Source organism: Monodelphis domestica, chromosome 6 (genome assembly GCF_027887165.1).
Source record: "Monodelphis domestica isolate mMonDom1 chromosome 6, mMonDom1.pri, whole genome shotgun sequence".
Taxonomy (NCBI): Eukaryota; Metazoa; Chordata; class Mammalia; order Didelphimorphia; family Didelphidae; genus Monodelphis; species Monodelphis domestica.
Window position 1 is genome coordinate 3,397,009 of NC_077232.1, and position 15,467 is coordinate 3,412,475.

General features: G+C 48.3%; 1 protein-coding gene across 1 annotated transcript; it reads right to left on the bottom strand.

The window, feature by feature from the left end:
• Positions 1-9,260: 9,260 nt before the first annotated feature.
• FADD (Fas associated via death domain) lies at positions 9,261-14,606 on the bottom strand. Its single transcript, XM_001381039.4, has 3 exons — positions 14,471-14,606; positions 12,460-12,793; positions 9,261-11,182 (listed from the first exon to the last, which is right to left on the bottom strand). The coding sequence occupies exons 2-3, from the start codon at positions 12,761-12,763 to the stop codon at positions 10,905-10,907; spliced, it is 582 nt and encodes a 193-aa protein (XP_001381076.1). The 5' UTR covers positions 12,764-12,793; positions 14,471-14,606; the 3' UTR covers positions 9,261-10,904.
• Positions 14,607-15,467: the final 861 nt, after the last annotated feature.

Consider the following 15,467-nt stretch of genomic DNA (forward strand, 5'->3'; position numbering starts at 1 on the left):
AGACTTGCCATTCCTATTGTAGCTCATTTTACAGATGAGAAACTGAGGCCAGCAGGGTGAAATGACCTGCCCAGTTTCTCACAGTTAGTAAATGTCTAAGGCCAGATTTGAACTCATGAATTCTTGGCCCTGTGGTGCTGCCTGGTGGCCCCGAGGGACACCCAAAAGGACTTCCCTATAAAAGTGCCTGAAGATTAGATCTACTTTGATGGAGGCACAGATCCCCCCGAAGCTCTAGTTCATATTGTCAAACGCAATTGGGAGGAACAGAGGTAGCGTGGCCTCCTCTCAGGGAAGTACATACATCTGGCTGATGAGAAAAGAAGTGATGCGTAGAAACAAACTCAAGAGCAGCGCGCCACCTTCTCCTCCTCTGATGGAAGGAAAACATCGGGCAGACAAGGAGGACTGAAAATGGGCTCTATTCTGCCTGGCTAGGACCAAATGAATATTTAGCCCAATTCGGTATTGCTGACCTGAGGTCTGATTCTCCAGCTTCCCCCCTGCCCCTTCCTCTGCTCAGATGTTGCCATTCCTCCAGGCTGGCAGCCCCTCCTAATTGCTCCTCTCTGTCGAAGTTCCTTTAAACATCTGCTCCTCCTACCTCGGGGTGGGCACCCCTGTGCCCCACTGTTGTGTGGTGACCTGGAGCTGCCGTTCCTCCACCCTGATTAAAGACCTTGTCTGGGGTCCTTCGGAGTCCTCTTTAAGGTGGACCATCGGGCAGGATCCTGGAATCTGAGAGCTGGGGAGACCTGAGCAGCCACCATATGTCTAGTTCAACTCATTTGTCCATCCGTATCCCTCTAGACTACATCTCTGGGAATGGACCTGAGAAGTGGTTCTTGTTATAACTACGTCTGTCCCTCCTTTACCTTTCACAGCACGTTTCTTTAATCAGGGCAGGTGAGCAGTAGGAGTTTTGCAAGTTATAATAAATCGATTCATGAATAGACTGATATTGGAATATCTCGGAGTTACTATAATAGGATGTGAGTTCAAAAAACTTTATATTGTAACGTGTATTTGTAGCCAAATTATAATAGAGGGAGGACGTCCTCCTAAAGGAGAATTAGATCAAGTAATAAGAAAAAGATGTAATGTACGTTTTCTAATTAATTGAAATCCTACATTTTGAGAAAGTGCTAGGATTAGGAAAATCAGGCTTTGAGTACATTTTAGCAATAAGTTCTCAAAACTGGAGTAAAGATTTCACATTGTATTGCTAGTTGTAAAGCATATGAAGTTACTTCCCCATTTTTACAGTATTTGTCTGATCATTTTAAAAGACAGAATTCATGATACAAGTTTAACCCTCCTGAATTATTCAACCATTCCCCAAGTGATGGTCATTCCCTCAATTTCCTCTAGTTTTTTTGTTATCACACGAAAAAGCTGCTATAAATATTACTGGACACGAGGGTCTTGTCCCACTTTTTTGGATCTCTGGGATTCAGCCCTAGTAGTAGTCTGAATTGCTGGGTGAAAGGATATGTAGAGTTTTAGAGTCCTTTATGCACAGGTCCAAAATATCCTCCAGAATGGTTAGAGCCATTTGCAATTCTACCAATAGTGTATTAGTGTAATAATCTTCTCACATCCCCTCCAGAATTTGTCATTTTCCCTTTATGCCATCATCAGCTAATCTGATAGGTTTGAGGTGGTACCTCAGAGTTGTTTAAATTTGCAATTCTCTAATCAAGAGTGATTTCCTCCTCAAATAGCCCCTGTTGCTATCCTTGGATGATTTATCAATTAGGGAATGATTTGGATACCTACAAATTTGACTCAGTCCTGTACATATTTGAGAAATGAGGCTGTTATCAGAGATGCTTGGTCTAAGATTTTTTTTTCCCAACTTACACTTTCCCTCTAGCCCACCACCTGACCCAGGCAGCAGAGACAGCTCCATTCACCCACTTTGACAACTCAGGGTCAACTCCACGGTGTCTGTTGGAAGGAGAGGTCAAGGGCAAGATCATCAGGGAAGTCTAGTCTAGAAAGACAGAAGGCCACCAAAGTCTCTGAAGGAAGCACTGACTTCCTGGTGGTTGGGGCCAGGGTAGACTCTGGGATTTCCTGCGTGGGTCTGGGGCAGAGCCCTTTCAATTGGCACTCAAGAGTGTGAGACAGTCCTTTAAACATCTGCTCCTCCTGCCTCAAGCTAAGCCCACCAGAGGGCACTCCAAGACAAGGTTCTGGGTACTGCCTGGCACATGTCTTCAGCTGGTCCCTCTGATTGTCCCTACATTAGCTTTTTAGGCTACTGTTTTCCTTTTCCCATTTTTCTTCAACCTGTCTTATTCAATTTTTAAATTCCTTTTTTGAGTGCCTCCAGAGACTGTGTCTACTTCCCTGCTGTTGGTTTTTTTGTTGAGGCTTTGCTCTATGTTCCCTGGATCCTGTCCACCTCTGTTGGTTCTGTTCTTTGGTCCTTTTGCCCATAGAAGCTTTTGGTGGTGACTTTTTTTCTCCTTTACTCATTCTACTTATTTATTTACTTATTTTTCCAGCCCTGAGGACTATAAACTTGTTTCTCCATTGATTTCCTGAACCAGAGTGTTTGAGCTGCTCTGCCCTGAGGCCCAATTTTTCCCTTTTCTCAATCCTCTGGGGTTGAGTTAACCTGCTGAGCGAGCCTGCCTTGGAGCAAATTTCAGGAGGGATGAGGGTGTCCAGCCAGGTAGCCTCTGCACTCCCCCAAGTTCCTCCCTGCCAGCCATGGTCAGAGTCCTGGAACTCATGTGGTGGGTCAGAGGCATTTTGGGGCTCCCACAGTCAGTCAGGTCTTAGCACATGTCTCAGTGTGGTGGGTGGGGGAAGGTGTTCAGTCAGCCTGTCTCTCCCTTTTCCCATGAAGATAGATTCTTTGTGCCTACCTTTCAAGTTGTGTCTAGCAGGAGAGTCCTGTGGCTGCTGCTTCTCTTTGGGATTGGATTTCTGTTTTCTTTGAAATGCCTTTTAAAGGTTGGAGAGAAGGATTGTTAGAGAGCTTTGGACTTTTGGTGCTCCTAAGCTGCCCCACCCTGGTCACTACTTCAGATCTGGGCTCTGAATGCGAAATCAGAACAAACCTCACCCACCCACCCAGCCATTACATCAGTAACACCCGGTATTTGACAAATTCAGTTATTTTGTGGTCAGAGGTCTTACACTTTTCTAAAAATTATCATTTAAAAAGTCAATCACACAGTGGGGATGAAGCTTTCTGCCTCTTCTTCCTCCTATGCTGCTTTGTTGAAAATTGTTGTTCAAACACTCCCGGGTGGTATCCAATTTGGATTTTACTTCTCCTTTCTGGTTGATCTTTGCTGATTGTACTTGATGTTTAGGAATAATATGATGCTTGGGAGCAACCTGGAAAAGGGTATCTTTAGCAACAAGCTCTTGATCTGTATCAGGAGGCTGCTCACAAGGCTCAGGGTCTTCAGTTGCCAACCAACCTGACTCCGACTTCATCGGGAGAGCAGCCCTCTCCCACTAACCCGATTTCTTTTTGGCTTGGCGACTTGGTTTCATTTTTTTGTGTCTCATCTAATCGATTTTTGCCACAAGGCCAATGCTAGCTTGTTTCTTCTACCTGAACCCCTGGCCAGCCCCTCCAACTCCCTGCTCTGTGATCCTGGAGCATTGGTCTCCTCTCTCTACCCCCGGCTTCCCTTTCAGAGTTCCCAGGGTTGGACACTGGGTCCTCCCTGCAACAATCAGTCACCAAACATTTACTAAGTGTTTACTTTGCGCCTTGTCCTGGACCAAGTGCTGGGAATGCAAAGAAAGGCAGCCGCTCCCTTCTTCCCCTCAAGAATCTCCTGGCCAAATGGGGACAAACCATTTATTTTCTTTCCAAAGGCAAAGACCAGCCCTTACCTGCTTCCTTTGGATGCTGGGAGGGTGGGCTACTTCATGACTCATATACTCTGGCATTAAGAAAAAAGTCTTCTTGGGCCACCAAGAGAATGATGTGGGTGTGAGCCTGACCCCCTTAGGGAAGGAGAGGTGGCTGAATGGTATCCAAGCAGAGGTTGCCTAGGATGGGGAGGAGTCCTGGACTTGTTCAATCACTTTATCAATGGGGAAACTAAGGCCCAGTCATTTGTTCAGGTTAAACACGCAATAGATAACAGGTTTAGGATCTAAACTTTGACCACAGTCTTATTACCATATAGTTTATTCAACTCAGAGCTCACTTTGAGCCAAGAGCCGACAGGCAGTCATACTTAGTAATATCTATTGTTGGTCCAAGTTGGGTAATCTAGTATTACCACCAGAGAGATTGTTCTGGGTCTCACAGATATTTGCTTTGACACTCCAAGGCCCCGAACTGCCCAAACTGGAGTTCTTGGGTCAGCTTTTGATCATTTTACTAGTCCTTCTATCAGTCTCAGGCTGTGTTGACAGCATGTGCTGGGTTGCTCCTCACCGTGCTGATTCCACTGCTCTCTCCCATTATCTATGCACTAAGAGGAGTCCTTCCTGCTGTTCCTCTGTGTTTTCTTTATCTGAAACCCTGCTTTACTCTGACTTTTGTTGGTTCTGTTGCTCCACAACTTGTTCTGAGTGTGTGTGTGTGTGTGTTGTTTGGAGCTGGAGGGGGAGCTGAGAGCATTCCTTACTCAGCACTATCTTGGCTACTAGAAGCGGGAGTCATGGTATAAGATTCTTTTTTAAAATTTATTTAGTTAGAATATCTTCCCATGGTCCCATGATTCATGGTCTTCCCCTCTTCTCTTGTCTCCTCCATCCCTGAGCTGACCAGCAATTCCACTGGGTTATATGGTCTATGGTTCCAAGAGAAGTGCTATAAGAGGTGATGAATAGCATGAACTGATTCAGAATGACGTGAGCAAAACAAGGAGAACACTGTATACAGTAACAGCAATACTGTATGATGAACAACTGTGAATGACTCAGCTATCCTTAGTTATCCAAAGACCAAGACAATTCTGAAGGATTTAAGATGAAAACTTCTACCCACCCCCAGAGAAAGAACAGATGGGGCCCCAGTGCAGATCGGAACTGATCATTCTTCATTGTGTTTTGTGAAGATTGAATTTGGCTCTCCTCTGATTGTAACAATGAAGGTACTTAGCTCTTCCTTGATTGTGAAGATTAAGTTGTAATCCCCTGTCTATTTTTAGATTTTAATCCCCAAAGTGTAAAGCACAGTAAAGTTCTACCCACTTTGGATTTCAACCACAAAAAGTTGTGAATACCCATTTCATACATTGAGTGGGAGGTCTGTGACCCACATGTGAAAGAGTGGGAGTCCTGGAGTGGAGTGTCAGCTGTGATTGGTAGATGTAAAATTTAGGGGAAGTGACACAAAAGAAAAAGGTCTTTAAAAGTACAAACAGAGACACACAGAGGACAGACACTCAGACTTGGCCGTGGAACTCAACCCTGGAGGAGCTCGTGTGGGAGACCTTAGACTGCTTTCCTTTTATATGGTCATGGTGGTGAGTGTAAAGGCTGACTTCCTTCCTTGCCCTTTCTGGAGGCATGAGCCTCTGGGAAAGGCCCATCGGCTTGAAACTCCTTTCCCCTGGTTAGGGCCTTAGAATTGCTACCTGGGTCAGAGGAAGACTGAGTGCTCTCTCGCTCTCGCTCTCTCTCTCCCTTTTCTCTCTTCCTTAATACCTTCCCTCTATTGTAAAATAAACTACCATAAATTCCATTTGACTTTAGTAATTCAATTTTGGGATTTAGAAATTAAATCCTTGGTGACCAATTAAATATTCAGTCCAACCACAAAATTAACAGTTTTCTTCATGGATTTTTGTGTGCCTTCTTCCACAACATGACAAATATGGGAATAGTGTTTCCTATGATAGCACATGTTTAACCAATAGTAAATTCCTTGCTATCTGAGGAAGTGGAGAAGAGAATATGAGCCCAAAATGTTAGAAGATGACCACTACAAAATGCTATATATGTGAATGGAAAAAGAATCAAACACTATGCATACACCTAACTGGGGGGAAGTCAACTGGGAAGGAGAAGAGTCCCAAGTTAGGGTCCCAATGCTAATCGGGAATGTTTCTTCATGGAGGTAGGAAGGCTTTCTGAGCCTCTAAGTTTCCAAGGATGCATGCACTTCCTTATCAGCTCTCTGATCACCTTATTATGGGACACTGTTAGAGGGTAACAAAGCCAGGCACTTCTCCTGCCACCCGAGAAGTGCTTCAGAATGCTGACGGGAGAAAACCCTTGTGGTTCAAAAGTTTTGGGGGAGACAGGGGGAGGCACCTTGGATTCTAGAGTGCAACCATGAAAGTGAGTAGAATTGGGAGGGAGATGACTGGGTGCTATTCTTTATTCCTTGGTGATGAAGCCCCAGATCAGATCTCACCTTCCCCAGGAAGCCTTTCTCTATCAACCTTAATTCTGGTACTCTCTCTCCAAGTTCATCATCCCCATTTATCCTCTCCACAGCTTATTTGTCCTGGGTGATTTGGATGCTATCTCTCCCATCAGACAGTGAACCTCTTGACAGGAAGGATTGTCCCATGCTTTTCTTTGCCTGCCCAGAACTTAGCACTGACAGGCACATAGTTGGCATTTAATAAATGTTCATTGACTTGAAATACCCCCCAAAGCTCCAAGATATAGGAGACACTCACCTCCCAAGGCAGCTGATGCCACAGCTTAGGGTTTTGCTTTCTGGAGCTCAGCAGAATAAAGCTCCACCCATCTTGAGGAGACAGCTTAGGAGTTCTAGTTACTTTGCTCTCTGGAGCACCCTTTCCCCAGGCCCTTGAGGGTTCCAGCCAACGATCTAGATCTGAGGTCCCCAAACTTTTTACACAGGGGGCCAGTTCACTGTCCCTCAGACCGTTGGAGGGTCGGACTATGAACAAATCTTTATACCGCTGTCTGGGATAGGGGAGGCTGCAGCTCTGGCTATGATGGGCTGTCACACCTTGCACAGGCCCATCACCACCACCACTATACCGGGCAGCAGTACACACAGTGTGGAATCCCCTCCCCCAGATCACCGCTCACCATGCTGACATCTTCCATTGTGCAGCCACATCATCCTTTGTGAGGTGCCTCGTTCTCATTCAGCTACTCTCAGAAAAAGGCGCCATGCAAAGGATTATGTCACCAGAAGTAGTGCTGTACATGAGCAACGCTGTGCTTTGCAGTGCCAACACATACAGTGCTCCTGTCACTGACCACCAATGAAAGAGGTGACCCTTCTGGAAGCGTGGTGGGGGCCAGATAAATGGCCTCAGGGGGCTGCATGTGGCCTGTGGGCCGTAGTTTGGGGACCCCTGATCTAGGTAATAAAACTAGATCCCAGTGCCCTCAGGTAAAAGCATGTCAGGAAGGCAAAAGCAGATAAAGCCTAGGACAAGTAGGTTAAAAGGGACCCAGGAGTTCTCAGCCAAGGCCTTAAAAACTGCTTTTATACTCTTCTTAGAGGACCCACAGCTGGGGCCTAGATGAATCCACCTGGGGGCATCATTACCAAATTGCCTCATGCCATCACAACTTCTCTGATCCGAAGAATCCATCTAGTCTTTGTGGCAGGGTCTAACTCAGGGCTTCCCAATTCCACCGTCTTCTTGGTCTATAGAACAACTTCAGACAATTTTCTTGTCTCACAAAACTTCTCTTCTTCAAGCTAAACATCTCCAGGTCCTTCAACTGACCTTCCTATGACCTGGTCTCTAGGCCTTTCCCCATCCTGGTTCTGCTCCTCTGGCCAGTGACCAGTTCATTAGTGGCTCTTTTTAAGCAGGGTTCTAGAAATGAATACAATACTCCTGAGATCTAACTAGGGCAGAAATTAGGGGGACTCTCAGCTTTCAAGAATATGAAGGAAGGCAGGGGGAGGGGGGCAACTGGGTAGCTCAGTGGATGGAGAGCCAGGCCTAGAGATGGGAGATCCTCCGTTCAAATCTGGCCTCAGACACTTCCCAGCTGGGTGACCCTGGGCAAGTCACTTGACCCCCATTGCCTAGCCCTTACCACTCTTCTGCCTTGGAGCCAATATATAGTATTGGGTTTAAAAAAAAAAAAGAATATGAAGAGGGAGAAGACAGTCAGAGAAAATGCCAGTAGCTAAACCATTAGCTCTCGCCGCTACTTTTGCTAGAACCATCTCTTCCTCCTCCTAGGAGGTGACCGATTCTCCTTGGATGGTTCCTATTGTCAGGGATTTTTTAATGACCTCTTAGCCCTCTCTCCCCCACTCCTTAGAACTCAGCTGATATACTCTCCAATTTCTTCTCCAAGACAAATATCCATGGATCCTTTCAAAGACAAGGGCTGTGGACCCTTCCCATCCAAGCGGCTCTCCTCTGGACCCTCTCCAGCTTATCAATTTTCTGTATATTTGAGATATGAGACTTCTATCAGAGAAACTATAATTCTTTGCCCAATTTTCTGCTTTCCTTTTCATATTGGCAACACGAGCTGCCAATTTAATGTAATCTTCTCAATTTAATGGAACCAAAATCATCAACTTCACAGCTTATGTCTTTAGAATTTAGAAATTCTTCTCCTCTCCATAAATCTGATAGCCAATATATGTCCATCTGATTTGCTGATGATAGCCCTCTTTATGTCGAGACCATGTGTCCATTTTGATCTTTTCTGGGTAAATGGTATAAGAAATTGGTCAATACCTAGTTTCTGGCAGACTTCTTTCCTATTTCCCAACAATTTGTATTAAATAGTGAATTGACGTCCCCCAAACGTAGAGCTTTTCTTTTCTAAAACACAAGACCACCATAATCTCTTAATGCTGCTTGTTGGATGTCTGTTCTGTTCCACTGATTGACCTTTCTAGTTCTTAGCCACTACCAGTTTTGAGAATCATCACTCTACAATACAGTTTAAAATCTGGCATTACTAGACCTTCCTTTACATTTTGAGTCTCATTAAATCTTTTAAAAAATATTTTAGGGGGCAGCTGGGTAGCTCAGTGGATGGAGAGCCAGTCCTAGAGATGGGAGATCCTCCGTTCAAATCTGGCCTCAGCCACTTCCTAGCTGGGTGACCCTGGGCAAGTCACTTGATTCCCATTGCCTAGACTTACCACTCTCCTGCCTTAGAAACAATACATAAGGGGGCAGCTGGGTGGCTCAGTGGATGGAGAGTCAGGCCTAGAGACGGGAGGTCCTAGGTTCAAATCTGTCCTCAGACACTTCCCAGCTGGGTGACCCTGGGCAAGTCACTTAACCCCCATTGTCTAGCCCTGACCACTCTTCTGCCTTGGAACCAATACACAGTATTGACTCTAAGATGGAAGGTAAGGGTTAAAAAAAATATATTTTATTTTCCCAATTACATGTAATAACAATTTTCAACATACATTTTCCAAAATGACAAGATTTAGATGATCTTCCTCCCTCCCCACCATGATCAAGGTTATACATGTACGCTTACTTCCATATTAGGCATTATCGTAAGAGAATATTCCTATAAAATCAAACCCACTAAATAAAAACATAAATAAAGGAATGTGGAAAATAGTCGGCTTTGATCAGTATTCTGACTCCAACAGTTCTTCTATAAAGGTGACGAGCATTCCCCTTCTGAGCCCTTCAGAATTGTCCCAGATCATTGCTGCGAGTAGCCACGTTTTACAGTGGATAAATGAGGTGGTAACAAAACATGTTCTCAGACAGGCCAATCCAGGAGAGATGTGAAATAAATGGAAAGTGAAGGGAATGGTGAGGGAAAACCAAGAATGGCTTCCTGAAGGTGAAGGTGATGGAACTGATCTTTGATAGTTTGAGATTCCAAGAGGTGAATATGAAGAGGCTGAGCATTTCTGGCATCAGGGCCACCTATGCAAAGGTTTGGAGGTGGGAGATGTCTTATCATAAATGAAGAACAGCACTTTATAATGCTTTTGAACAGCACATACATGAATTTGTACTTTATCCTAGGGGCACAAGGAAGCCTCTGAATGTTCTTGAGCAGGAAGTTTTGTGTTCAGAGGTAGGCTTTCAGAATATTCATTTGGTAGCTATGAGTGAAAAGATGTGAGCAGGAAGGAACACAAGTTCCCAAACTATTGGGTGAGTCTAGGTTGAGGACATGAACATGTACCTGGATGAGGGGAGGAGGAGAAGAGGATGGACAAAAGAGATGCCCTAGAGGCAAGATGACCCAACTTGACAACCAGGTGAAAATGAAATGAGACTTTTGGGCTGTGCGCCTGAGTGATAATCTTGGAAGACCTGATTCAGTGCAGGCAAACCTGCCCCAGCCCGGGAAGGCTGCCTGCCCACTTCAGGACAGCTCTCAGGCTTCAGAAGTTTTTCCTGCCATCCAGCCTAAATTCTCCTCTTCACTTTCCCCACGATTGGCCCTCTGGGACCAAAGAGAACCAGTCCAACCCCTTCTCCTCAGCGCAGCCCTTCAGATACTTGAAGAATGCTCCATGCTCCTCCTTGCGTCTTCTCCTCTCAAGGCTACACATCCCCAGTCGCTTCAAAGGGATGTTGAAAGAATGAAAATTTAGTCGCTAAACACGAGCCGACACTATGCTACTCACTGAGAACCAAAGTAAAATAACACAAGGCCGTCGCTTGCCTGCCCACCAAGAGCTTCTGTTCCAATTAAGTCAGACAACGTGCATAGGAGGAGGCCAGGGAGGAGCCTCCGGGGTAGGGAAGAAGCCAACTGATGACACGGACTTTTGCGGAATGAGAGCGCGGACTTGACCTATGTTCTGAGGGCCAGAGGTGGACGGGCTCCAAGGCAAGGGAGCCGGGCAGAAGAGGGCCGAGGGCAGAGTAGTGGATCTGTACGGACAACTGTCAGGAGAGCGAGGCTCTCGGGTCCAACTGCCTCAATTCACAAATGCGTCTGAAAGAAAGAAGTGAGCTCAGCAAGGTGGTTTGTTAGTGCTTGTTCGACTTCTGGTCACCACCCCTGGGGGCTTCTCAGAGATGCATCTTTTCCAGCTTGTCTGCTAAGATGTCTGCTACTAGGTTCAGCTCACAGTCTCGAAGTGCCTTTTGGATGGTGGAGACGTTGGCTTCTTTTTCTTCGGATTTTTTCCAGACTAATAGTGACTGGTAGAGCTGCTCCCTCAAGTCATGAGGATGTGCATAAACTATCCTGTCAATGTCCACCTGGGAAATGCCCAGTTTTCGAACCAGCCTTTTCCAGTCTCGACCCACGTGGCCACAAAGAACGTCAAATGTGACCTCTAGTTGTTCTGCAAAATGAGAGGCAGATCCACTTAGTAAGGGCTCTAGGGAAAAAAGTCTATAAACCCAGTGTCTGCTGTATCCCACCAACCATCCCTGTACCCACCAAGGCTCTGACCTCAATGCATTCCTTTCTTTACCTCAGCATCTTAAAATTCCCCCTCCCTCCCTTTTTTCTTCCTTCTTCTTTTTCTCTCTCTCCTTCCTTCTTTCCTTCCTTCCTCCCTCTTTTCTTTACTTCCTTCCTTCTTTCTTCCCTCCCTCCTTCCTTCCTTCTTTCCTCCCTCCCTCCTTCCTTCCTTTCTTCTCTCCTTCTTTCTTTCCTCCCTCCCTCCTTCCTTCCTTCTCTCTTCCCTTCCTCCCTCCCTCCCTCCTTCTTCCTTTCCTTTCCTTTCCTTTCCTTTCCTTTCTTCCTTCCCTTCCTCTTTCCTTCCTTCCTTCCTTCCTTCCTTCCTTCCTTCCTTCCTTCCTTCCTTCCTTCCTTCCTTCCTTCCTTCCTTCCTTCCTTCCTTCCTTCCTTCCTTCCTTCCTTCCTTCCTTCCTCCCTCCCTCCCTCCCTCCCTCCCTCCCTTCCTTCCTTCCTCTGTCTCCCTCAATTGTTGGTGACACCATCCTTCTAGGCACTCGGGTTTCTAGTTGATTGCTCACTCTCTCAGGCTCCATGAGCAGTCAGTTGCCAGGTCTTGTTACTTCTACCCCAGTATTTCTTCCATTTAGCCCTTGTCTGGCAGGATAATACCTGTGACTTTGGTTTCTCAAGCATTCCAGTGTCCCTACCAATGACTCCCAGGTATCTGTCTCTTGGCCTGGCTGGCATTCCTGACAACGTTACGTATCCCCATCAGTTTAGGGATTTCCCTTTCTTGGGCACGTGGGAGAGTCAGGCCTTGCTATGGAGGCCTCGAGGGTTCCGCAGGGATGGGCACACCCTGCTAGGGAGAGCCCGATGGTACACTTTCATTCAGGGTTGGAGATCCCTTTGGATCCAGGAACCAGACAAGGTCTGAGAATGAAGAACGCACAGAATGTCGGAACTCGAGCATCGTCGAGCTCAGGCAGGCCAGCGCTCTTATTCAGGCGGCTGGCGGGGAACTGAGAGCCAGAGAGGACGGGACAGGGAGTAAGTCATCCGAGGAAGAAGCAGGGCTCCAGCGGGAGCTCCTGACTCCAGATCTAGACCCGCCTCCGCCACAGCACACGGACGCTGAGAAGCCCGTGCTCGGATGGTGCTGCTACAGGAGGAGGCTTCTCCGATGTCCCCTAAAGCCGGAGTCACGCGCCCTACCTTCCACTGCTGGATCCAGCGGCGCCCCAGAACCAGGCTGGCTCCCTGCAGCCTTGGCCAGCTCCTGGATCAGGTCATCCCGCTTCAGACTTCGGAGCACGGAGGTCAGGAAAGCTGTGTTGTTGGCGGACAGCAAATTCTGCTGCATCAGAAGGGAGAAGAGCTGGATGGCTTGCTCCACCTCATTTAGCTTCTTCTTGCCAATGTCCTTCTTGCAAAAGAATTTCATGTCTTCCAGTTCCTTCTTTGACAGGTTGCAGGAGATGCGGTGAAGTGCCAGGAGGAAGGGGTCCACCGTAGCCATGGCCCTGGGCGGGAAGGAGGGAGGCAGCCGCTGGAAGGAAAGGATGCCAGAAGTTCAGAGCTGGACGGACCCCAACGAGCACTCTCTCAACGGCATTCCGGTCTCCTGGCTCACGAGCTCTCTCTAGTCTGTCCTAATCCAATCGATGCTCCCCTGATTTGCTCATGGTGTCTTTCTTCCCTCCATCCTTCCTCCTTTCTCCCTTCCCTTTTGTCTTAGAATCAGTACTCAGTATTGGTTCCGAGGCAGAAGAGTGGTAAGGGCTAGGCAATGGGGGTGGGTTAAAGGACTGGCCCAGGGTCACCCAGCTGGGAAGTATCTGAGGTCAAACTTGAACCCAGGACCTCCCCTCTGTAGGCCTGGCTCTCCATTCACTGAATGAAGAGGCCATCCCCTATTCTCTTGATATTCTTGACCTTCTGTTCTTCAATACGAGATTTATTATTTATTTATATTTATTTGATGTTACATGATTTACTTATTAATACATCATTTTATTATTATCTAATTCCATACAATCTCTGAGTGGTATGGCACTTAATAAGTTCATTTACACAGGACTGTCATTTTAATAGATTGGCTCGGCCTATCCATGAACAATGAGTATTTTTCACCTTTCGGTCTTTTTAAATCTTTGTGATCCTGGCTTCCTTCCTGGCTGTTCCTCGACCAAGACCCTCCATCTCTCCGGGCTTCCGTCACTTTCCTGGCCGTCCCCTCTCTCTCTCCTGCTGTAATCACTGACCTCCCTCTTAGAGAATAAACTTCTTGAGGGTGAAGACCATCCCCAGTGGTTATCGCTCTGCCTGGTGTATGACTGACTGAGCCAGGTCATGCAGGGGATAAAGCATGGCCCAAAGTCAAGGAGACCCGAGTTCAAATCCAGATTCAGATACTGTGTGACCCTGGACAAGTCACTTAACCTCCATTGATCTACCTGCTTCTTCAGGTGTAAAATGAGGCTCATGAGAGCTTCTGCCCCACAGCCAGATGACATTATTTGGACAGTGTTTTCACAAGCCCAGAAATGCTTCTAGCCTTCCTATCTGTCCCTGGTGCCTCAGTCTCAGAGAAATCTCCACCCTCAGGGGCGCCCATTCTCTAGCTGGCAGAGCTCTAAGGCCCATGTTGGGCACGAGAGTGGGTTAGGCGGCCATTCAGATCCCCGTTTGGTGCTCCGGGAAGCCCAGGCTCTGGGTTCCGGTCCTGCCTCTCCTGGTGTTGACCACCTCTGGGACCTGGGCAAGTTCCAGGACTCCTGGGCCTCAGTGTGGACTGGAGGCCATTTCCGGGCCGTCTGGTTCTAAATCTAGGCTTTGTGACTGACCCAGGGCAGCACGGCCAGCAGGAAGGCTCCTCCACCCCACCTGGAAGCAATTTCCTCCCCAGGTTCGTGCAGGGAAAGGCCCCTCCCATCCCCCCGACAGCCCTCCCCCCTTCCCCTTGGGGTCCCCCGCCCCCATCCCCCGACAGCCCTCCCCCCTTCCCCTGGCTTTCCCCTTGGGGTCCCCCGCCCCCATCCCCCGACAGCCCTCCCCCCTTCCCCTGGCTTTCCCCTTGGGGTCCCCCGCCCCGTCCCATTTAGGAGTCGCTCAGCCAGGTGGGGGGAGTCCAGGGCGCCTCCTCCCACTCCTCTCCTCCCCCCCCAGCCTGGAGGAGCGGACCGTAATAACCTGACCCGGGCGTCGAGAAGCCCCCTTCACCCACCTGGGCGGCTCCGTGCCAGCTCTAGAGGGGTGCCAGGGAGGAGAGGCCGAGGGCAGAGAACCGGCTGACTTCCTGGTTCTGCCGAGCGGCCCGGGCCACGGCAAACTCTGGAACTTCCTGCTTGGGCCGGGCAGAGCCCTCCCACTTGGCACTCCAGGCTCCGGCCAGCAGAGGGCGCTCTAAGACCAGGTACGGGCTCTTCCCCGCTAGCTGGGTCCTGCCACCCCGAGGCCTCCTCTGTCTCCCCCAGCTCCCATCTCGGGTCCCCTCCAGGCCCTGGATCAGAAGGGCTGGAGCTTCAAAGCGAGGCCGCGGCCCCCTGTGCCCTCAGCCCCCTCCCAGGCCAGTGGGGGAACCGCTTATTTCCTCCCCAAAGGGCCAAGGCCAGCTTCTTCCTCCCCCGACTTTGCTGCTTTCCATCCCTTTTTGGTCTGGACTTGTGATTTCACCCATGGCAGCCCCTCCCCCCCAACTCCTCACTAAGGGAGGGTTTGACAGACAGACAGACAGACAGACAGACAGAGACAGAGACGGAGCCGGATAGCCGAGGGCAGGGATGGCCCAGGGCTCGGCTCAGGACCTGCCATATTGTTGTTCTTCAGACATTTCTTGGTCATGGATAACTCATGACTCCATCAGGAGTTTCCTTAGCGGAGATCCTGGAGGGTTTGCCATTTCCTTCTCCCGATTATTTGACAGAAGAGGAAACTGAGGCAAGCAGGGTTAAGTGACTTGCTCAAGGCCACACAGCTAGGACGGTCAGTTTTAACTCAGCCTTCCTGACCCGAGGCCCAGTGCCCTATCACGGTGCCACCTGGCTGTCCCTACTGCATGGCAGGGGGCCCTAGTCCTGGAATGTGGGCTCCACAGCCCGCAGGGTCTTGTAAGAATCACAAAAGGAAAAGACCCCAAAGATGGTGTAGGTCAGCGTCCAAGGTCTAGAGCTGGGGAAACCCTCCTGGCTCCCTTCCTCGGGACTCACCTTTCTTAAACTCGG

What these genes read in the sequence shown, in the direction of transcription:
- FADD (XM_001381039.4), bottom strand. Translation starts at nt 12,763, where the DNA reads ATGGCTACGGTGGACCCCTTCCTCCTGGCACTTCACCGCATCTCCTGC. An exon ending in GCTGGATCCAGCAGTGGAAG is followed by an intron (nt 11,183 to 12,459) that starts GTAGGGCGCGTG and finishes CTCATTTTGCAG; the next exon opens with AACAACTAGAGGTCACATTT.